Below are 25,151 nucleotides of genomic sequence, written 5' to 3'. Positions count from 1 at the left end.
TAGACAGTTTTTCTTTATTTGACAGGTGTTTTTTAGTGTTTCAGTGACAAAGGAGTCAACCAGCAGATAGAAAGGTGTTTATCTACTGTTATCAAAACTATACCATGATCAAAGTCCTGATATAGGAAGAGAAGAAGAAGAAAGGGATGAGGGATGTAGTTTTTATTACACATATTTTAATTTTATATTTTATACCAAAACCACTATCATCCCAGTGGTGTTTTCAACCTCCTTAAGACATCTTTAATCAGACCTAATCCTTTAAATTTAGTGTTAGATCAGTTTTTATGAATTAGATTGTTGTTTACAACCAGGAGTGGAACAGATTGAAGACTCAGTGGAAACAGAAAAGGCACATAGTGTAGCTGTATGTCAGTTATGACATCATTTTCATTATTCTATGTAAATAAATATACATTTATACACATTAGTGATTTAAATATAAATTAAATCGCCAATGTGTAATAATATAAAAATACTGCTCAAGATTAGAGTATATAATGAGCAGATCATGTCCTGATAAGAACTGAATCTAACCATTATATTATAATATAATAGAAAAATTATAGTTAAAATTAAAGTAACATTAAATTAAAGTTAAGTTACATTTGGAACATTGTAAAAATAAAAATGATCAACATGTAAGCACTTTCTATCTTCATGGCTTCACAAGAGACATGAGGTGGACAGACATACTGCACATTTTTACCGTTTATTATTAATTGGAACATAATCAAATAACAACATAACAATGATAACACTCATTAGTTTACATAATCATACATTTTTCCCACAAAGATTGCCATTACAGTGAATGAAAAAGTGAACTGTAGTCTGACACGGGACATGGTCACAATCTACATCAGGTCTCATGTCCTTATACTGGAATAGCACTCACTAGTTGATATTTTTCATGTAAAAAAAAAACAAAACAAGAACAAAAGCAAGAACACCGTTCACTCAACATGTCTGCGTTACTTTTCTTTGGTAAGAACAGTTTTGAAACATCTTGTGGGAGAAACACAAAATGGGTCTTTGACATTGTGAGGAGCACAATCCTCTACAGTAGAAACTTTACATTTTCAGAACAAGTTCAGCATATTTCCTTTTTGTCCCCTTAATCCCAGCTGTCTACAACAGACGATGGTAAAGACGTCCCCTTTAATTCCTGGGCTGGAACACGATCTTCACAGTCGCACATTAATAATTGGAGGCTATTGTAGAAGCGGCACAGGCACTTAAAAGACATTGACACTGACATACAATCTGGTACAATAGTCATGCAGTGATACAACTTGGTCAACATGACCGTGAGGTAATAATTAACATACTGAAGAGCTGAATGAAGCCTGGTCTATGTTGATCCAGCCGGTTTTGTAGCAGAAAGACCCCAGTTTTAAAAGCTGAATACCCGTGCAACAGAAATAAAAGGGAACCAACTTTAGCATCAGATTGTATATGTACAGTCTCATAGAAATATACACATCTACCAATTAGTCATCTTTTCTACAGTGTTGGTTTGTCTTTAGCTATCAAGCTTGTCCACAGCTTTAGCGGGTGAAGGCAAAGCCATCCAGTTTGCATAAACACTATCATTGGCATATCTTGTAAAGACTGGATTAGTGGCATCATGTCTGTTGAGCGGTACCGGGCTCTTCTCAGGCCAGTTCGGGTATGACATGCCTAAAAATGAGAACATATCATTTTTCTGCACTCAGTGAAAGACAAACAGCGTGCAGACAGTAAGGCTCTTAAATCAAACTCTGTAGTGCCTACCTCTGAAGAAAGACCCGTTTTGACCCATTGAAGTGTAAAGTTACGGCTTTGTATATAAGTGAGAGATCATGTTATCATTTATTGTTTTTTTGTAATGTATCAAGGCTATAATGTTGCCCATGCCAGTGTATTTGACCTATGGCTGCCTTGCTGTATTTGCTCAAAAATGCAGAATGACAAAAAATCAGAGTCCGATATGTTCTTTACTTTTAACCAACGCCATCCAAGAGTTGGATTCAAAAGCCTTACTGTTACTCTGTTCAGCACTGTGGAATCAGTATAGATTAATAGCTTATATACATTAGAAAGTCAGGAAATTTAAGACAATCTGGAATTCAAACCACAATGAGTGATTGATTCAGCGAGGACCTGTTTCAAATGTCACACACTGTTTCCCTCAATGCAAACAAGTATAATGAAGTGACAACATGGAAATGTGATGGAATGAAAAATTAACTATGTACAAATAAAATGAAGCATGAGTTTGAGCCGTATAAATTAGGATGAAGGGTATATTCAGTATTTACAAATGTAGCATTTTTGGTCAGCATTCATGTACATTAGAAGCAGGTCCAAATAAAAACAAAAAATGCAAGACACAAGATCTTTTTTTGTCACTGAGCCTCTCATTTACGATGAAATGGGAGATATGTCAGCATTAATCAGCGAAAGGCATGCCTAGATCACAGTCACACACACTTGACTACGGAAAGCCAATCACAACTTGCCAAAAAAGAGAGCTTGTGTGTCCTGTTTCTAAAATCTAGTAAATGCATGGGAAATTCTACCATAGAGCTTGTTTTCAATCCATGTGGAGGGGAGGGTTCGAGGGAGAGGGGCGTTATTACAGTCCACTAGTGGTGTGTCCTCTTCAGAGAGGGCGTCGTCGTACAGCAGGGCGTCGGCCGGTGTGGACGCCGCCAGGTCCAGGTAATCCTGTCAAGAGCAGATGAAGATGTGATTAGGCTGATTACGGAGGAGAGGAGTCGAGGCACGCTAAGGTCAAGTGTGCTCATGCTAAAGGTCAGACACATGCAGTGAGAAATTTGTGTCTTTACTTATTGACTTACATCCAGTGACCTGCCTGCTACCTCTTTCTGATAAAACTAGCCTGCTGTATTTTGGGATGTCTGCATTCCCCTTGTCCTTACAGGCTCTATATATAGCCTCACTTCAACAGCCTGACTGGTATGCTCTGTGATTATACTGTGTAAGGCCACATTTTAGGATTGCTCTTTAGACACTAATTATGGTATCTAAAGGGTTTGGGAGGAGAAACTGATTATAAAGTTTAAGCAGTGTGTGTGTAGTTCTAAACAGCAAGCCAACAACAGTACATGTTGTCCAGAAAAAATGATACAGTGCTCAATTTTGGGCCAACTGCAAATCCAAGAAAAGTGGAGAGCAAAAATGACTTCTGACTGTCAGATCTGTCAGACTTTCTATGCTCTTTATATTTTGTTACTATATTTTATGTCTTTTCATATATATTTATTTACTGTTTTTCAACATCCTGAATCTTAATTGCTTCCCCTCACTTCTGTCCTGTGTAAGAATATGAATCACGTAGTATAATGTATTGGATAGCTTCACCATACCCGACTTTTCACCATCATCTTTTCCAGTTCTTTGCTGATGTCTGAAAATGTCGGTCTCTTGTCTGATTCTTGTTTCCAACATCGTAGCATGAGGTTATACCTGCAGAAGGAAAAATTTGTTTTACAGTGGCTGAAGTAAGTATCATTTAATTCTCCCGGCAGAGTCATTTTCCATGACTGGCTGTCTAAATGTGGTGGAGGCGAGTTATGGCACTCAGTAGAAATGAGGAGATGCTGTAAAGTAACACAGAGCAGAGCTCACATTTCCTCCGTGCAGTTCTCTGGTCTCTCCATCCTGTAGCCGGTCTTCAGGAGGTTAAAGAGGCGTTCAGGAGCAATGCCTGGGTATGGATTACCTCCCAGTGTCACTATCTCCCACAACAGCACACCAAAGGACCAGCTGGAAGAAAACACAAGAGATCATAAGATCAATTTAATAAACAATGAATGGAATAATCTGTGTAATTGCTTAAGAGAACAGTTTAACATTTTGGGAAATACACTTATTTGCTTTCTTGCCAAGAATTAGATGAAGAGAAGATTGATACCTCTTGTGGTATCAATCTAATTTCTCAGTAACAAAACAATGAAGCATATTTCCCAGAATGTCACACTATTCCCTTTAAATGATGACTGTACTCACACGTCACTTTGTGTTGTGTAAATGTGATCAAACAAGGACTCTATTGCCATCCATTTTACAGGTATACGGCCCTTGAAAACAGTGAGACACCTTGTTGTTAAATTTCAATTTGAAAGCTTGTAGACAACACATCATAATGAGTAATTTTCTTTTCTCTTCACCTTGCTCCTCTTAACATAAGAGTCCTCTTCATACACGTCTCTGGAAAGGCCAAAGTCCGAGATCTTCATCTTTCGTCCTTCAGCTACAAGGACATTTCGTGCTGCGAGGTCCCTGTGAACAAGCTGTTGGACCAAAATACTCAATTTAAATGCCTTTTCTTCACAAACTGTAATAAATACTGTGATTTGAAAAGATGCATACCTTCATTTCGGCCAAGTATTGCATGCCTCTCGATATTTGCCAAGCAAAGGAAATCAGGTCACCCATGGTGAGCGCCCTGTCATCTGGGTTCTCCAAGTAGCTAGAGTTTCGGTTGGCGTCCCTTCCCATGTAGCTCGGGCCAACTTTCCGGCTCTCACGCAGGAAGTTGCGGAGTGAACCATACTTGGCATATTCCACGATCAGATACAATGGACCTATTCAGAGAAACACAGAGCTTAGACTCCTTGTGCAACACACATGCCCTGAGAGAGGATTGCAGGAAGACTTGAGGTCTTACCGTCCTGGCTGCATGCTCCATACATCTTTATGACATGCGGATGGTTGACTTGCTTCAGTAAAGTGAATTCTGACAGCAGGTCACGCAGCTCACTGTGCGAGGCGTTTTCTGTTATGAAGGAAAAGAGGGGATTGAAATGATGAAACCATTCATCTCAGATAGTCACTCCTCATTTATCACCATTACTTCCCAGCTTGTCTGCTCTTTGTTTGGCTCGTCTTACCTTTAAGCATTTTCACAGCCACAGTGGTGTAACCAGCTTTTCCTTTCAGCCTGAATGCCGTCGCCTTGACAACTTTCCCAAACTCTCCTTCTCCTAAAGTCTTGCCAAGCACCAGGTTTTTACGAGGAAATTCCCACTTTGGATCCTCCTGTTGAAACAGCATAATGTCATTACTGACTTCTCAACTTTTCCAACAAACTACTGTTGAAAAAAAGTCTGTCACAGGAGCAGCTTACAGGTATTTTGAAGGTGTCCGTCTCGATGGATTCCTGCGAGCCTCTGCGTACATTGTTAGCAGGGAAGCTGATGGGATAAGCCTGAGCTGGACGGCGGAAAGTCATCTCAGCGGAGGCTATTGGGGGCTTGGGTGAGTTCTTGTGGTACCGGTGGATGAAGTATGAGGACAGGAGGATGGAGACGATGAAGGAGAGGAGCAGAGCCGTGGCGATGATGGTCTTACACACATCGTCACATATCACCTCTGGAGGGGACAGAGTAGAGGATGTCGCACAATAGTGTCATTTTTTCAAGAGAGCAGCAATCCATCTGTGGTTCATAATGGAAGTGGGACCTCATGAAGGCAGCATTTCAGTTTATTACAGAGTTTTGTGATGACTCACCTTCATCATCTTCCTTCTCACAGAAGCATTTCTCAGCGTAGCAGTAGCAGGTTCCATAGCCAGCCTGGATGCCGTTCCTCAGGCCTCGTTCATGACCTCCGATTACAGTTTCCTCTTCAGAGACAGACAAAATGTGAACATAGTGAATGCAACAGTCATTTTTCCATCTTTAAATATTTGCAGAAACCCATCAAGCAATGCATTTATTTCTTACTTGTGCAGTCTTGTGGGCATATTGACATATCTTTGCTCTCAACTGCATCACAAAAGCTATCTGGACAGGTCCCCAGGTCAGGGGAGCAGGTCGAGTAATTTTCAGATATTCCTGGGATATAAGCACAAGGGAGAGAAAATTGTAGGTGGGAAAACAGAAGCAGATGACAAACAACATGCACACAGATTAACAACTAAACAACATACGTTTTACTGTCACTGTTTTGTTAGCTTATCTTGATGTTGGAATTAAACGTAGCATGTAGCAGTTTGAACAACAATCGATGTAGTGGCTAACTTCAGCCACTATATGGCGTTGTTAGAGCTTGTGTTTTATCAAAATTAAGACCACATTTTCATGACTCTTGTTGCCTCCTGTTGCAAAAAGGACATTACTGAAAAGGATACACATGTTGGATCTAGTCCTTTTATTTGTTCCAATGCCACTGAGGAAAATATGTTCCCTGTGAGGTTCTCATTCGTTTCTAGTTCAATTAAACTACAGTCTCATCATTTAAATAAAAAACATTCATAGATGTTAAAATGTTATATGGTGCACAGTTTTGAATTTCTGTGTGTTTAACAATAGAAACGCACCTTTCTCAGTGCCTTGCCTCCACTGGCATCTCCCTGTTGTCGCCCCCAGGCCTCGGACAGACTCACAGTCTAGTCGCCGTCTGTATTCTGCACAGGACAGGAACTGCTGGCTCTCCTGACTGCCCTTGGTTACTGTGCAACAGTGCCAAAAACACATAACCAATTTATCAAAAGGCATCTGGGAGAGGGGAAAACTGTTGAGAAGAGTCAGCAGATGTGTGCCTGTTGAATTATGTAGGAATACATCTGTGCAAACCTGCACTGGCTTACTACTGCACTGGTTTACTATTATGACTGTTACAGTGTAATTGCAGGCATCTCACCGTCACCATCTAGTATGATGTGGATCTGAGTGCTGGCCTCAAGTTGCGTGTGCTCCTCCTGGGCTACAACGAGGTACTTCAGGTCCTTGCACTCAGGTCTGCGCAGCGCCTCTGAGTCATTCACATAGAGCAGCCCCCACATCTCATCGGGGGCCTGAGTGATGCTTATGGCTGCATAGCAGGACTGCACGTCAGCAGACACGTTCTTATCTGGCACCTCAAGCCGGTATGTGACCCTGAAGCCATCGAACTGCAGGCAGTTTTCCACACAGACTCTACCAACCTGAGAGAGGGATTGAAAATTGAACATTTGAATGACAGAAGGTAACTTAAGTCAAAAGATTACATAAAGAAAACGATTTTATGGTATCTTAGAGTTACTGATTAGTGAATTTCAGGTGCTGAGCCAGCAGGTGGCAGTCTTTCAGTATGTTCAAGAGTGAATCCTGTTTTTTACCAATTAAAATGGTTACAGCTCCTCTATTGTCTATAGCATTAACCCTGTAAGACATCTTTTGCTTTTATGATAGCAGGAAGTCACTGCTGCATCAGATAGGGATCCATTTTCACCTTCTGTTGACCTTTAGCGTCTTTTAAAATTGTGTATTAGGATTGGTTTTAGTGAGTCTGAGTTGTTCCAACTTAACCTGTTGAAACCTGTTGAGCATGTTGATGTGATGCCTACAGGTCAAGAGGCCTTTGATGTAGGTTACTCTGTGTACTGAAAGGCCCAAACACAAATTATTATTCATTTCATTTGATAAATTATTGGGAAATTATGTTGTCAAGTTATTTTCATTGCTTAGTCATGTGATATATTGCTATGAGTGTACTTCAATGAGAAACATTATTCTTCTAGTTTGGCTGTAGATTCTTGACCTTTGGATACAACATTAGAAAAAACAAGCTCAAGGGACACTGACTTGCTTGTTCTGGAGCTTCTGACCATATCACATGGTCTTCATCAGCAGATTAAAATTGTTAAATTGTCATTGAACTGTAAGTGTTTAAAATTTCCATTTTGATGCGACGATGATGAAAAGTCCTCAAAGTGCTCAAGTGCTGAGCAAACTCTATTGGCTCTATGAAGGTTGGAAGCTCAGGAAAAAAGTTAGTCAGTGGGCCTTGAGTTGAGATTATTTTTCCATCATTCTGGTAGTAGTATTTTACATTTATACTCACTGCCAAAGTGTGGCTAGGTGGTTAAAAAACAGGGTATTATGAATTTGTATGATTTGTAGTCATGAATACCTGTGCATAAACAGAAGCTCTGCGTGTCAGTGTGAACATGTGCGTGATGTTGGTGAAGCGGATGTGGACCGGTAAGATGGTGACATTGAAGTGCAGCAACACTGTTCCTTCTAGCCCAGGGTAGGTGGTGTCATTGACTAAGTAGTCCAGCTGCAGGGTGCGATTCTCATTCACATACAAGTTCCTCTTGAGGACGAGCTCTAAAGTCCAGGAAAAAAACATGAAAATGTTTCTTAACAGTAATGTTTTCATAAAAACGGATATGTTTCAGTAGCCACTAGAATAGATCACTTACGGTAGTCATGGACGGTCTCTCGAATGCTTCCATAAGCAGCTTTCTTTTCACTGAAGGTGCCTTTTATGTCAAATGTTTCCTTTGTCCATGGATCACTGTTGAGTAAGGTCCCCACATACTTATTGTGACTCTGGTCTATGGAATAGATGGGGGTTGAATCCCTGTCAAACACGAACAAGGTGCCAAAGGAGCCACCCTGGAGAAAGACAGGACAGAGAGCAATTTGAATCCTTACATACACGAGTCTATAAATGTGTATAACAACATTTGTATATAGACAGTACCAGTCAAAACTTTGGACACAGTCATCTCACCTTTGTCCGATTGAAGCTGATGACAATATCTGCTGTGTCTGTTCCGTTCACATACGGTGCATTATCATCCTCATCGTCGACATAAACATCCAGTGAAGTTTCCACCTTGGTGATGACCGTGTCTGTCCGAACTGTGCAAACCAACAGGAGCCTGTAACATTCGCTCTCCTCTCGGTCTAAAGGAGCTGTCACCACCAGCTCTGTGGTGTTCTCATTTACAGCGAATGGTGCTGGGGTATCTGCAGCCGAGAGAAAATGCAAAAAGCAGGTGTGTATGTGTCTAAAGCCATAAAACGTATGGAATATACTGTGTAAGAAGTTGTATAGGTGTGATTTAATGTCTCTAACCTGATTCCACGTTGTAAGAGATGGTGTAGTTGGGGCAGATGTTGAGTCTGGTGAGACGTCGGAGTTGCCGCAAGGCCCCGGGGAACCTGTTCTCTATGATGTGGGGGTTGGCAGTGTCTCTGTGAGGGAAGCACAGTTCCTTCATGTCTGTCTGAGCACACTGTGGCATTGTGGCGTTGACAAAGTCCAAGATGATTCGAGGCTTTCCGTTGACGCACAGGGACTCCTTGGTGAAGTTAGGTAACACCGTGGCATGCAGGAACAACTTCTTCACAGACCATGACTTTTGATCTGATGAGACACACAGCAAAAACAGAAACAAGAGGCATTTTAATCTCAGGCAGTGCTCCTGATGACTGAGCTCTTTTTGCTCGTACATTATCAGCCTGAAGGCAGAAACCTGAACACGGAGCCAAAGCATTATTAGTATGCAAAGAGCGTAAACGTCAAGAAACTAATTTACTCTCGTGTGTAGAGGATACCTGGCATCGTATCACTAAAACTGGACCATATATTATCATTAAAAGGCTTATATCCAACTCACTTAGCAAGGCAAAGTCACTCTCTTCCAAGGTTTTGTTCAAAGACAGTATCCCAGTGTTGACGTCCAGGTTAAACCAGGAGCTGAAGGACTGTCGTCTGAGAGAGCTCTTCCCGCACAGGTAGAAATGTGGCTGCTCAGAGTCACTGTCCTGCAAGGCATGGACCTGGAGGATCGGTGTCCCTGCCAGCTGGCCAACATAAACCGTCTCAATGTATTCCTTCTGAGGGAAGTACAGCGCTGTAGCTCCTGCAGAAAGAAGAAGACATGAAATCACCAGATGTTTAAAAACAGGCAGCCAGGTGAATGACAGGGGAATCTGGTTATGTTATCTGGTTATATATGTAATAACTGAAAAACAAGGCCTGGCACTACTGCTGACACCCCGTCTTATTACAGAGGAGGGTAACAGCAGTTATCAGACATCTCTTTCAGGATATTTAACTGTGGCAACAATCCCCACTAACAAAGCTGTCTGGACACTGAATGAAAATTAACACATACATTGAATATGACAGGTTCATTTTTTCCCCCCTTATCTGATCTTTCATCTCTCCTGTTAGCGGAAATTGAAAGGAGGGCTCAAATGACACTTATGCAGCTCTTTTAATGAATTTCTCATGTGGTCAATAATATGTGGTTTCCGATTCTCCTTGTGTTCACCTTGAGAAGTTTAATTACAGGGGATAACATGATATGGAAGAGAAATTAATCATTACCTGCCAGAGGGTGTGTGTGTGTTGGGAAATCCATAAAGAGCTAAAGCAGGCTGTGTGTTTTACAGGAAAATGGAGATGTGAGTGTTCCTCCTGTAATTATATCCCTGTTATGTTCCTCTTTGACGACGGTAGGCGACCATTTAGGGAGCGCACTAATGTCATTAGCAGACAGCAAAACTAGATTTTCTATTTCTGTTGGTGCAGTTGAGGCCTCGGCTCTGGTTTCAGACATTGATTTAATTTTGCGGGGCTTGGATGACAGGAGGCTGAACTGATGGATAAAATGTGGCCTTCCTTCCTGAAGGATGGAGATACACTCAGGGAGGCTGCCGTGCTTTTTATTAAACGTGTTCCTGAGACAAAAACAAACAGCGGGCCACTTGTTTGTTAAGCCTGCTGGGATGATGGGAGTCAGTTTCATGACTGTTTAGATCTTGGGGATGATTATCGATTTCCTAAATCTATCGCAGAGAAATCAGACACATTCATGTTCATGCTTGAAAAATGTTTCCTGATTGAGACCCTATTTGTCTCAGCTTTGTGATAGAGCAGATAAATTGTTTCTTTTCTCTTCAGTTTGTGTCGTATGAATCATCTAGGGGTGTGTGTGCAGATACATGTACAGTATATGTGTAGGGATACAGGCAGGGGAATGAATTTTATGTGTTTATGTATATCAATATGTTTGCAGTGTGGCTATCTATATGTTTCTGTGTGGAGTACATACAGGCTATGATAACAAATTTCCTGCGGCACAATAAAGACGTTATCTAACTATCCTTGTTTGGAGCACATTTAGGTGTTTAGATCTGTCAGATGCCACCAAAAATGGTTTTGTGATTGTGTTGCTGAAAGAAAAACTGCTCACTGGTAATCTATACTCAGAAAGACAACATAGAGGCAAAAGAGTGACTGGAAAGGTTTTAAAAGACATAAAAATATTATAATAATTCTCATTTACATTTTTAAATGTTGTAGTCGTCGAGTGGACACTTTCAAAAAAGCAGCAACTGGTATTGGTCATTAATCAATTTTATGTTTCCTTAAATATTATTTCTGAGGTAGTTCAGACTTTTTGGTTTTTGAGAGGCATGCATCCTTCCATGGAGCAATGGATGTGGTATTTAGCAATGATTAAAATGAGGTTAGTTAAATGGAAATGTTAGTTTCTGCCTGGGCTGGATACAGGATGTCATTCAGAGTGAATTTTACAACATTACCAAACTTCAGAGATCCAGCTGTGGATGTCAGAATTTGGGACCATGAAAAAAAGATCTAAAGTTTCCTCTTCAGTTTGACTAAAAGTGCAAGGAGTGGTTAAATCTTTTTTTGTTGTTTTTTTGTTTTTTTTTGAGTGGATAAATACTGTCATTATTTGTGAAGTTTGTCTCCCTCACTTTTAAACCTACTGGACAAGTCATGATGGAAAACAAAATGGTCCAATATGGATGGTGGGACTTATTACTCATTGAAGTAATACAACATGGTATAGAACCTATTAAATGATGTGTTTAAATGTGATGCTCAGCAACAAATACACAGCATATACAGAATTTGCTGGAGGTAATGATGGTTTTATGAGAGAAAATATAGGAAATAGAGTGAAAGGCATTCATCTAATCTTAGCGTAGGTCTCCATTTATACCTATTATGGCCATTAGAGGGAGCCATTATCTTTCTGTGTGAGTCCCGAACGTGTCAGAGTGGAAAACTGCAGCTTAATCATTATCATAATATATTGTTAAACTGATGTTCTAATTTAACAAAATGCTAAACATCCTGGGTTCATATATATTTTTTAGCAAGATAGAAAAATCCATTTCTTTTCCTCATCCCTAAGATTGATAAATGAAAATGTTTTTTATCTACAGAAATCTTACACATGACACCGTCATGAATCAAACAGACCAGATGACAGCAGCTCTACAAATAAAACTAGAGGGTCCAACGTGTTAACCAGTGGGAGCTGAATGCATTTATGAATGCTAACCTTGGCTTGAAGCCACAATGGCTGAACCCCATGCAACACAATTCGTTTATATCATTCAAAATTCAATTTCTTTCCAGGACTGAAGCCAACAGAAAGCAAGCAGTTTATATCAAAACTAATTAATTGAATGGATCAAGCAGGCCTCTCTGAGCAAATGGCATCTTTGGTCTGTGATGCCATGATGACCATTTCCAAAAGCATGACTCATTACCTTCCCTAAATGATGCACAAGAATGGCAGAAATAGATATAGTAATGATGTTTCACCTCTCCTGACCATGCAGGGATAATGACTGGAAAACATTATAGGATGCACTGCTTGTTTAATTTCACTTCTCTGTATTGGGACTGCTGCGGAAATCCTCTTTTGAGACTTTGACATGTAGATGAACAATAAGCTGTTGTTTGGAACAGCTATGACCTAACATAACTCAATGTGTGCAAACATTATCATCATAAGCAGACTTTTTACAACCCTCAAACATCTATAAAACTGGTGCTAGGCTGCCACATACAGTGTCATTTCTTCAAAAGCATGAGTAAGTAATTTTGCAAACAAAGGCAATGTTTGAACAGGAGGACTCTTGTAGCAATCCATGTTTACAATAGATATCATTTACTGCTGAGTGGATAGTGACATTGAACAATACTGAAACAAGTGAAGAAAAACCCACAATAATAGAACAAGCTATCCTCTTCCTGGTTGTCCTTGATGAGTGCAGTTTCCATGAGTTAATTATGGCCTGTGCCTCATATTTTAAATGTGGAAGGACAAAAAGGACAGAAGCTCATCTAAAAATCTGAAACCGTGGGCTCAGCCAGCCACAAACCACAGTGTGTCTCGGACCGGTCTGAACTGATAGGGTGGGACGCCCTCTCCGTTGTCCCAGACAAAGACAGGAACTCAATTAGCTCAATGCGTGCTTCGGCTGATAGATTTACCAGCTATGAGCTCATGTGCTGGAATAACCCACTGGCTTACTAATCTACCTCTGTGTAAGTCTTTATTAAACAAATCCACATCTCCCACCCAGACGTCCTCACTGAACATCCTTGTCAACAGGATGGCAGATCAGGAAAAGTGGTTGTTGTATCTGCTGTATGATTCATTCCCTCGCTAATCTTGTTCGCAGACTGGAGCTCCTGCAGCAAGGGCTTAGCCCATCCAATGCCCTCTGTCTCCCAAGGTCAACGTGCGCTGCATCTGCCCCTGGTAACGACCCATTGGAAAGGCTGTGTATCTGGCAGCAGACCAATCAATAACCGTACTAATCAACAGTGATGCTGATTGTTTTCCACTGATGAGACAGACTGGGAGAAAGGCCGATGGCTGCATGTGTACAATCATCTCTGTTGCACATAATAAGGACCCACTCTTGTAGATGTTGCTGCTGTCTACGTGCACAGCTGCAGAAGTATTACATCTAATGTATGGGTTTAATTTCACAGCCAACACAACAATTTGGTCCATCAATATCCACACTTCCAAATAACCCATCATCTATTACAAAGTAGCTGCAGCCAGCAGCATTAAGGCACATTTCACCGAGTTATATCATGGTGATATAAATACAATAAATATCATCATCACTCTGAAACCTATCATGATTACTCTGCTCTCAAAGATGTAACAGTTATGGGAATCATTCTCTTCAAGGATTCAATTAACTAAAAAGCTGCACATTGAGCCATAATTCCACTTATGAAAGCTATTATTGATCATAATGTTTTGAAATCTCTCCCTCTTGGTTTCCAGTGCCAGTATGCACGAATGCTTGGTCATACAGTATCACACGGAATCTGGGAGCTAGATTTAATATAGCCTTGACTGTGATGCTTTCAATCTCAAAACAATGAGGTGTAATAAGGGAAGAAAGTCATTTCCTGTCACGATGACAGTCATCAAACTTTTCATCAGAGTAGTGCGTTATCTGATCGTTGTGTGACTCAGTTTGGAGGATGTAGTCAGGCTCCAGGTAGTTTACTCAGTTTACTGTGGTGCATACCGTAACACAATAATCAATTACCCTATAATGTAATCCAATTAGCCCTCAGAGAATACAAGAGCTGAGATCCAATGAACCATGTTCATCAGTCATCAAGAAATCTAATATAACATCTCCTCAGGGGTTTCGTTCAAGTACAAATTCAGTTTAAGAATTCCTGTGGGAATGACAGTGGCATCAAAAATTGAACATGTGGTACATCATATAGCTCCAGACTGAGTTTGACGCAAGAGTCATTAGACTGCTTTGATAAAACATCTCTATCCTCATCAGAGCAGTAGTAAAAAGCCATCAGATTCACTCACAGAAGCAGGCAGGAGACATTAGAGCCTGCAGCAAGATACAATACTGTGATTTGTAGTTTACATAAATGAAGGTTTCAGCTTACTAGATACTGACCAGTGTTCCCCTTCTTTACTTCTTACTTTTATATTACCCCTCACAGCAACCAAATAAAGAACACATCTCTACAACCATTATCAAGAGAAACAGACCCTCCACAGTTTAACAAGACTAAAGAGTCTACAGCCATGCTTACAGCTCTGTGAGGATGTAATTAGACACAGCGGTACTTTGTATGAAATGCAGCATGCTGACAGTATTCACAAAGACAATGCTTATATACTTGTATATAGCAGGTATAATGTTTACAATGTCCACCATCTTAGTTTAGCATGTTAGCATGCTAACATTTGCTAAAAATCACAAATTACAGTTTATGCTGATGGGAATTTCATTAGTTTTGCAGGTATTTGGTCATAAAGTATTGGACAAATTAAAGTGTTGACCTCATCACAAAATCATCAGGATTCAACCTCTGGGGACCATGAACGTTGGTACAAAATTTCATGGCAATAGTTGGTGAGATATTTTAGTTTGGACCAAAGTGGTGGACTCACCAAATGACTTTGACATTTCCATGCTACTAGCATGGCTAAGAGCAGACATGTCTATGTATAGGTTACCTGACACAAACTGCATATTAAATATTACTGTCATTGTATCAAGAGGTCTGTCGTGCTAATAAAACAAACATGAAAAATAATTCCAATAAATTAAATAGAATTGTGGGACTCTTTTTCCAGTTTGCACTTAAACAGTGCTTTAGTATATGTAGCATTTTACCATCATTAAATCTTTACATTAATTCTGACATATCTAAACAAAAAACAGAACTTGTGAGATGAGCTGTAACTTCTTGTGCTACTAGTCTCTGCACTGCTTGTTACGTTGTGTGTCACAGCATCAGGTTTCACAGTGGATCTGATGGATTACATTATGGAACAAAGGGAGGGATGCTGCTTTATGGCAGAGGATAGAGGGCGCCGAGTTTCTGGCACTGGCAGGTGGAGGAAGCAGTGAAAGGCTGGTGGAAAAATAATTTCCAGCATGTTTACCCACTTCAGTTAAGTGAGGGATCAAACAAATGGACACAGAGTGATGCCAGGGTGGGAATGGCGGATGAGGGGGAACATTGTCTTCATGGGAAATTAGGTATTAATTTTCAGTCTGGTTTGTTAACAGTAATTACTTAGCAAATTAGTTATTCATGATAAGGTACACTTCAAACTTTTAAACTGCAAAATACTAAGTTCACTCACAACCACATCTGCAGTGTCACACGCACCATGTGGATTCAAATGAGCTCTTTGTTTTGTTCATTGCAGTAAATGATGGGTCGAACACAGCGTGCACCGCTAGGCAACTGGAAAATAACTTGTCAAGACCCATGTGAAACGAGAGGACTAAATGCCTCGAGGCCAAAATTTCAATCAATGTCTCCTTGTCCTTTCACCATAGCAAATTAGATTCTAACCATGCATGAGGAAGAAGTGTGACCCTGAACTGACTAGAGGATCAAGCAGAGAGCTTTGACAGGTATGAGCAGCATCCATGCAGCAGCAGCGGCAACACAATTAGAGGTTAGCACTAAGACTTTCAGCAACAGCAGTAATAATGAACAGGGCGGTGTCCCTCAATCAGATATGACATTTAAAAAAAACTTTGGTGCTGTTTGGTCAAAAACTTTACAGGTTGGTACATTTTTGCCAATATGTTGTTGTTTATATAAAGCAACATTTGGCAACAGAAGGAGCTATAATTGAAGGTCAAACTGTCAAACTTTGAAAGGCTGAAACTGCTGTATCACGGCTCTGATTCAGATAAAACTTGGAAAAAGATGATGCACAGTTTTACTGATGGTCCCAAGAGGTGCCAGCATTGTGTTTACAGTAGTTCTATGGTGTGTGTCTGTACTTGTGCCTTTTACTTCTTTTGATTTTCCTTGAGAAAATGTTCAAAGCTTTGACTTTCTTTTCCTTTTTTTTGTCTTGGCATTTTTTCTGAGTTGTAGCAGTTGTAGCTTATTATCCATTCAGGGGCCAGGAAAGTTGGGGTGAGTTGGGTGGAGGGAAGCTAAGGCCAGATGGTTGACGTGGGAAGACGATTCTGTGGTTTTAGATCACATGGTGAGGCCTGTTTAAAAAGTAATACACTTGAAAAAATAACCAAAAATGCAAAATAAAATCAGAACCATAGAAAGGCAGATTATAATTAGTAACAACTTTGATTTACAGCTATAGATCAATATTTTTTTCTCCCTAAGAAACAAAGAGATGTAATGCTGTTTACGTAATATAATATAAAAGACAAACTCTTGAGCAAATAACTTGCATCATGATGTTTTCCAATTATACTAAAAGAGACGTAGTGACAGCAATAGTGGAAAATTGACAAGATTTATAATGCTTCCATAGGCAACACAAGACAGAAGCTTCACTAAATCATATAATGTAATAAGGAGCTAAATCAAATAGCAGCATGTATCAAATGAGATTTATTGGTCTGGTCCCTCTCAAAAGCAAAAGATGCTGATGAAAATGATCGCTCTAATGCGAGGAGAAGCAGGAACAGCTAAAGAGACTGCAAACATGGCTTCCTCTGGGACAGAAGAGTCATCACTGGAGATTACCACCTGGTTAAGGTTTCAAAGGTCAGAGGGCAAAGCAGGGTTACAAATACAGTAGCAAGGTCGCAGCATTAGATAAACGGGTCAATGCTTTTATGTGAAAACATCTGTGGCTCTTCTCGTGGAAGTGATGGATTACACTTGAGTGTCTGTTAAAAGGATTTGGTTAACTTTGATAAAGGCTTTCATCAGGTTTGTCAAGCAGTTTAATCCCAAAAGGTACCATTAAGTTTGAACGTTAAATATTTTGTTTATCTCTGCAAAGCTGCCAACCAACACTGAAGGCCTTCATCAGTTCTTTTAACTAGTCGAGTCATTAGGCAGCCTCCATTTAAAAAGTCAAATAAATCAAAAGTTGTTTCAGCAAGCTCTCCAGATGCATACCAATGACCAAAAGCTTCCCTCTCACATCAAAAATTCAAATCCTGACAAAGCCATGACTGACCAAAAGATTTCAGTGCCTTGGATCTTTTCCCAAATGCTTGCTAAAAAACATTTTACATCCATACTCCTCAATCGTTAACTTAGGAGGCAAAGAAGCATTCCAGCCTCCAATTCACTCTGATTTATGTCTCGAACTGTCTTCCTTCTTCTCCTTTACCTCTAAGTGCAGGATGACGTCACGTTGCTGCTAGCCACATTTAAAAATGCTGATCACTCCTATAGTGAGCACTGATTGCCAATTTCCTTTGTTTGATTACTTCAGCAAGAAACAGTAAACTAATCAGTAACCTGTAACCTGGAGCAGTTACAATGTGAATTACCCCACTTACTATTGCGTTATTTGTTTTTTTTACATTCTAAACAAACTGCACCATTCATTAGCGTCTAACAATGAAAACATTTGGATGGTGATGAATGCATATTATGCTTCATGTGGTTCATATCAGAGGTTATACATCAGAGCATAATTTAATTACTTAAAAATTAGCATGGATGAATTTATATAATAATTTGGTAAGTTTGATAACTTCTAAAGAAGTGTATTGCAGGAAATGGCTATTAAATAATTTTTATTAAACAATATCAAACAATATTTTTATTATGCTTTTAAACACAAACACAAATCCAACTATACACAGTGGCCACAAGAACTACACATCTGACACATGACATACATAGCACTTAATATACACAATCACATAAACATGTTGTGGAAAATGTCATAGCATCTATGTATGTATATGTATAAGGAAACACTCAGTCCATTACAATCAACAGTGAACAACTGAACATCTGGGGCCAGATGCATAAACTATGCGAACGCACAAAAAACATGCATAAGCCATTTCCCGCAAATGAACTGGTATTTATAAACACAGAATGTGCGCACCTGACGAATTCTTCAGACCAGGCGCACACATGTTTTTCTAAAGTGATCTGAGGCTGATGTGATGAGGTGGGCATGAAATAGTAAAACATAGTTTAGGTTGATATCCAGGTGCACTGATTGTGTGATTTATTTTTTTGCGCTCACACGGAGATTTGTAAAATGCTAATCAAAGGCACATTTATAAACGTAACATTGATTAATTATCTTTGTGTGATTAATTTTATCATTCTTTTAATTTACACAGGAGTCCACATTTTATTTTGATGTTAATATTCTTTTTACTTTATCCTTAGTTGTGTCACCTTGTAAAGCGCTACATACTGATCATTGATTACATTGTGAGATATCACTACCGACGATGGTTTACAGTCCATGTGATGAATTAATGATATGGACGGTATAAAGAGCCGCACAGCCGTGCGTAATGGTCGCGCGTAATGACAGCTGTTCCTGCTGTTGGAGAGCCTCATCGGTGCAACACAATCAGTGATACGGCACTTCTTTCGTGTTTGTTTCATGGACAGGTGTACAGACCGGTGGAGCAGCGATCTGATATGAAAATGGCTGTTTAAGGGCGTGTCCATTTATGGATAATTGTGGGAGTGGAAATGAGGCTCGTGCACGTGCGCCCAGTTCCTCAAAGACTGAGATTTATAAAACAGAAGCATGTGTACCCACAGCTTTATAAATCTGATGAAAAGAATCTGGATGCATATTCCTGGCTTTGTGCGTCCACACAGTTTTGGTCATGAATCTACACAGAGTTTTATGCATCTGGCCCATGGAGAGAAAAAAGGCCAAAATGAATAAATAAAATAAGTAAATTAAATGTATTTAGGATTTTTAAGAAAACTCAGCAATCCAAACACAAAAATAAATAAATAAAAATCATTCAACAAAGAAATATCCCACCTTATGACCCAAAAATGTCACTTTGCCAATTTTCAATTTCAGGATTTCAGATTTAGTGGGACATACTGGCAGAAATGGAATATAATATTCATAAGTATGTTTTTATTACTGTACAATCCCATGAAACTAAGAAATATTGTGTTTTAATTACTTTAGAATGAGCCCTTTATATCTACATAGGGAGCGGGTCCTCTTCCTTGGAGCCTGCCATGTTGCACCACCATGTTTCTACAGTAGCCCAGAACGGACAAATCAAACACTGGTCCTTAAATACAATATTTGTTAGTCTTTTACCAGCATATTTAAAGAAGGATCTGACTTTAATATGAGGACTAGTTAAACTGAGGAGTAAACCTGAGGTTCAGTGTCAAGGTGGACATTAAAAAACAAGTTAAGTTTACCAACAATTTTACCCCAGTACTCCTCAGTATGGATACATGACTGCATACAGTGCATATAACTTCCAACCTCCACTTGACATTTTGAGCACATTTCTGTCAAACTTGGATTCATCCTGTGTCTAAACTGGAGGGTAAACTGTAAATGATGCAATATCCTAAACTGTGTCTTTCTGGTTCTATTACATATGGAGATTTCTTTCACAAATTGCCATATTTCCACCCATGTTGTTTCATCTATTATGAGATTGAAGCCATTGCTCCACATGTGTCGTAAATATTCTGAAGTCATATTATTAGTAAGGTTAATTTCAGCATACCCCTGACTGAGAGCTGATGTCTTGCCTCTGCTAAGGAGTAAATGTTCAATCTGTGAAGTCTGACAGTCTGAAGGATATTTTCTTGTTATGATTGATGCTTTTGCTAAAACATAATTGCAACAAATAAAGTCCTTGATTTGCTTTTTAGCAAAGAGATTTTATAAGCTTATTTTTAATAGAGGTGTTTTAGATATTTGATTAATTTTTTATACTGTGTGAGAGAAACTTACAAATTCACATATTCCCAGGATTTAGTAATAGGTGAGTTTAACCTCAACTTCTGCTTTCAGCTAACAAAACAGGAAGCGTGAGAGTGGGATGCGACCATTCAACTGTGAAAAACAATGCCACATATAGCCTCAAGGTCTTAAGCTGTGCACTGTAAGAGACAGGTGATGTTGATCCATAGGTTGTGCAAAGCAGGATGTTTGATGTTTGAAGTTTCAGATCACCCAGAGGCGTGGCCGAAGGTAGGGAGTCAGATACCACGAAAAGGAGAGGCAGGACGCCGTCAACCAATGAGAAGACAACAACACCCTGGTTGCACATTTCTTGATCTATGTATTATAAAAAAAACTGGGTCAGGGAGAGATAGTGTGTCAGACTTCGTGAACTGACAGACACTCTGTTGCTTGTCAGGGAGACTATAGTCAGACCCAGAGCTCTGTAATATTGCATATTCTACTGGTATTTGAATAAAGCTGATTTTGAGCCTAACAATGTCTTCGCCTATCGCTTCATTAAAAGAACACGCAAGGACCAGAACAGACAGAATAGCATCAGTCCTCAACAAGTCAAAGAGATAACTGTTTTGATTCTGAATAAAGCTCCAAATTTGTAAATATTTGAAGAAGTGATTCTGGGGAGACCATATTTCTGTTGGATTTGTTCAAATCACTCCTTTATCAAATAAAGTTAAAATTCCTCTATCTCTCCAGATGTTAAATCCTCCATCTGAACAGGCTGGAGCAAAATCAATGTTACATTGTAAGGGAGCCAGAGAGGACAGTGTTTTTGAATGACTCTCTAACTTTCTTATTGCTTGCCAGGCTTACAGATTTGTTCGAATTATAATGTTATTATCCACAACACTCCTGATTCTCCTTAAGTCTAGGGTAAATAAAAAACCTGATTATATGTTACCTGTGTTAAATGATTCCAGATAGCCATGCTGATTCTAGGTCATTATTAATCCACTCAGCTATGTAACGAAGCTGTGCAGCCAACTGATAGAGTGTAACATTTGGGACAGCTACACCTCCCTTCTCCACAGACATCTGTAACTTAGCCATTTTTAATCATGGTTTCCTTCTGTTCCAAATGAACCAGCCGTTTACCCTTTTAATTATTAAGCAGGGTAGGGACCATTTAAAAATGATAAAGAGGTCTCGGTAGGATATTCATTTTAAATAAGGCGATCCTACCCAACATACACAGTGGAAGAGATATCTATCTGTCTAAGTCGTCACTAATATGTTTTTAGAAGAGGCTCAAAATTGGCCTTGCACATCTCTTCTATTGATGGAGTGATCGAAATCCCCAGGTAAGTAAAACCTTTGGGTGACCATTTAAATGGAGATGGGATGAGGTGATAAGGATTGCCTAATGGAATGACTTCAGACTTTAAAAAAATAATCTTATACCCTGAAAATTCACCAAATTGATTTATTAACTCCAAAACAGTTGGTATAGATGTCTTTGGTTTAGTTATAAAGAATAAGATATCGTTGGCATATAAGGCTATTTTGTGATGTTTTTCACTAACAGATTCTGGAAATGGCTATGTTGTTAATGATGTCAGCAGTTGGAGCATCCTCCGAAAAAAATCATCAACTTGAACATATGCAGTAAAATCAATCTGATGTGTCACTTTGAGGGCAGTTTAATGTCCAAGCTGTAATCTAAACGGTGTGTGCACTTGTATAACAGGTGATATTTTCCTAAAGAAAACAAACAGCCAGTGTTTGCCCAGAGATAGGAGCAGCTGCTGCACACCTGCCTGCGGCTCGCTTCTTCTCCTCTCTGAACAAGTGTAGGTCTTTTGTTGCAACAAACAGGCAGGTGAGGGACGCCCGCATTTACGTAGGGTGTAGATTTCAGCACCCATTTAATTACCATCACGTCCTTGACATTCGAAATCGAACTAGACCAACTGTGCACATCTATAAATATCAGGAGAAATGCCTGCTTCACTGACAATACATGTAGAGCAAAGCAGAGCTCAGTGTGGGATACGACTGAGCATCATATACTGTATTATGTGAATCTACATCACTAAGCTCTTGTGCTCTGAAAACTGCACAAAGCTGCTGTCACGATGAAAAATAATCAGAGGACATTACATACAGCTGTAGCACCTTAAAATTTTCATTAATCATTTTAACAACACTGCAGGAAACAGCTCCCTTGGGCGATTACGTCGGCCTGTAGTTCATTGGTAACTCCACTTTTGCAGACATGAAATAGCACTGACCCCTTCACATGAAAATTCACTCCTTCTTCACATCTGAATTCCACTTGAAGACTGTGATGATACTTTTACACTCTACGCCCCCAATGAAAGCATTGATAGGAGCCTCTGTTAAGACCACTTTAAAGTCCCATAACAAATTCAGGAATTCCACACAATGGCCTATATTTGTCCAAGCGTCACATCTGACATGCTTGCTGCACACTGAGATTTGCACACTCCTGAGCTATGAGAGACACTTTAAATATAGACTGCATGGGAGGACAGTGTTGGTACAGTTGGGCTGTGGGATTGTGAATGGGATTATAATATTATGATATATGGCTGTATTCATTTGACTCTAGGTTCCAATGTGCCATACCACGCATAACAACCAGCACACAATGCAAGTATCACTTTCTGCAGCCTCAAACAGTGCTCGCATTGTGTTCGTGCCATTTCGGGACACTTCTTGTACACTTTTCTGCCTCCAAAATGTTGCAATTTAGCTTTAACATTAGCAGACAAAGTGCGTTTTTAACAGTTGCCATCTAGACTTCAGGTCATTGGCTCTGTTTGAAGCAGCGCGGAAATCTTTTCTCTCTGCGTTTCTCTTCATTTTCTCCTGTCTTCATCTTTTTCCCCCCGTGATCGCAGTTTTACAGAGAATCATAAATTTTATGAATTTAAAGTGCATCCCAAACCAAACATATTTTATTTCCTACTGTGCTGTGCTACTCACATAATAAATTATTTCTGATTGACAAGGAGAGGAAGAAGGTGCTAAATAATAACTGATGCGCTCAGATTGACAGATAATATATCAAACAGAAGAGAGCATTAGAGATGCAAAGAAAACACTAATTATAAATTTCTCATCTGATTTAACACACTAGACTCCTTTTTAAAATTTTATATAAATAGGTTATCCCCTTCTTTTTCAAGTAAGCCACAAAACATTCGAAAACGTGCGACAAAGCTTTAAAACTCAACCTTTCCACTGAGTGTAACAGTAAAGCTAATGATGAAGCTTACCTTCCAGCAGCAGCACCACCAGCAGCAGCAGCACCGTGATGTTTCCCCGAGAGAAACCACAACTTGACCCCATATTCGCGAACCATAAGTGAAAGTTTCTGAATGCAAGCGCGATTCAAAAAAGTTCCCTTGAACGAAAAAAAATGTCAAAAATCAAAGCGATAAATGAAATGCAGGCGGTGAGTAAGCCAGTGCGTGTCCTGCGGGCGGCCAGATGAAGTCCTCAGTGTCCCATAGACAGGCTGCTGTGCGCGGCTCCAGTGGCTGCTGATGGGCTGACTGGTTGGCTGGCTGGCCGGAGGGGGAGGAGGGGGGAGGGGGGAGGGAGGCGGTGGGTGGAGGGGGGTCACTGCTTCACTACTCGCTGCCCCGCTGCTTCCGCAGCAGCAGGCAGCACAGCATCTACAGGAAATTTAAGAGCATAATTTAACAGCAGGTCAGTCATCTCATTAACACTCTGCGGGGGAAAAATTATTAACAATTATCATTAAACGTGTAATGGTTCATTTTAAAGGTGCAGGCGCAGTTTTTTTTCTTCTTCTTTTTTTTTTTTTTTTTTTTTTTTTTAAAAGGGGTATCAGGTGTGTTTATTCTAATCACTGCTTTATTATAACTGGCTTGTAATAATTGTATTTATGCATTTTCTCATATCTAGCATCAGTGACATGAATTTATTCACACCAGTGGATTTAAACTTTTTTTAAAGTGGTATTTTAGAACAAGTGTGCATGTGGAACAGCATCAAATTAACTCCTGGGAGGTATAGCAGTGGGTTTTTAGCTGAATGATGAGCCATTTTACTGCTTAGCTGCACCCCCAAAACACCATTTGGATTAATAACAATTCACAACTGACAACAGTGTGTCTATCTGCTCATAAATGCCAGAACGAAACCAGCAAACTACTGTAAAAGACCATCTGTACTGTCAGCTGTGCCTCTTCCCGCTCAGGAGAGTGTGTCGGAGGCTGAAGGCTGTGTTAAAGTGTGGGATCTCTGTGTGACTGGATAGTGTGGAGTGATGCATTGCTGCAGCCTCAGGGCAGGACACCAGTCACTCACACAGCAATCGCTCTCCAATCAATGTCTCTGCATGTAGCAAAAAAACACTGGAGCTCACTGGGCTGCAGAGGGGGATGGCAGGGCTTCTCAGGAGCTCCGGTAACTTTCACTGGGTGGGGAAAAACATATTACCACCACTGTTCTTATATTTTCACCTCTCCTTTTCAGTTTTATCAATTTACCTCATTTGTATCATCATCAAAATAATTGTGTCCTTTAGTGAAAAGGTGAAATTACTAAAAGAAACTCAAAAAAGCACAACACAAAGTTATTGCCTAAAATCTTACAAGAATTGGTCTTACAGTTGTCAATTTACTCAAAATATCATCTTATCTTAATGTCTGAAATGGGTGTTTGTATGTTTATAATAAATTATCTGTTACTGTTTCAGCAGATACTGTATTAAGGTTTTCACTTACACTGTATAGGAAGATAAATGTATTCCTGTTTGCTCTATCAAGGGAGATAATGGGGATCATTATGTGATATAAGATGCTGAACAGTCTGCATGAGAACATTGTATCTGGGATAAAGTTTCCATATGACAGACTATAGGTAT

At 39.7% G+C, this 25,151-nt stretch overlaps 1 protein-coding gene across 1 annotated transcript; it reads right to left on the bottom strand.

Annotated features, from left to right (window-relative positions):
* Nucleotides 1-699: 699 nt before the first annotated feature.
* Nucleotides 700-23,818, bottom strand: ret (ret proto-oncogene receptor tyrosine kinase). The gene is made up of 20 exons (XM_067609544.1): nucleotides 23,533-23,818; nucleotides 9,407-9,652; nucleotides 8,863-9,153; nucleotides 8,515-8,753; nucleotides 8,201-8,396; nucleotides 7,906-8,105; nucleotides 6,655-6,937; nucleotides 6,332-6,463; nucleotides 5,736-5,846; nucleotides 5,522-5,635; nucleotides 5,138-5,382; nucleotides 4,902-5,049; nucleotides 4,679-4,786; nucleotides 4,381-4,595; nucleotides 4,179-4,301; nucleotides 4,018-4,088; nucleotides 3,637-3,774; nucleotides 3,375-3,474; nucleotides 2,565-2,712; nucleotides 700-1,683 (listed from the first exon to the last, which is right to left on the bottom strand). Exons 1-20 carry the CDS (start codon nucleotides 23,603-23,605, stop codon nucleotides 1,526-1,528), a joined length of 3,339 nt encoding a protein of 1,112 aa, XP_067465645.1. The 5' UTR covers nucleotides 23,606-23,818; the 3' UTR covers nucleotides 700-1,525.
* Nucleotides 23,819-25,151: the final 1,333 nt, after the last annotated feature.

The sequence above is a fragment of the Thunnus thynnus genome, chromosome 14 (assembly GCF_963924715.1).
Source record: "Thunnus thynnus chromosome 14, fThuThy2.1, whole genome shotgun sequence".
Taxonomy (NCBI): Eukaryota; Metazoa; Chordata; class Actinopteri; order Scombriformes; family Scombridae; genus Thunnus; species Thunnus thynnus.
This window is presented reverse-complemented; position numbering and strand designations above follow the sequence as displayed.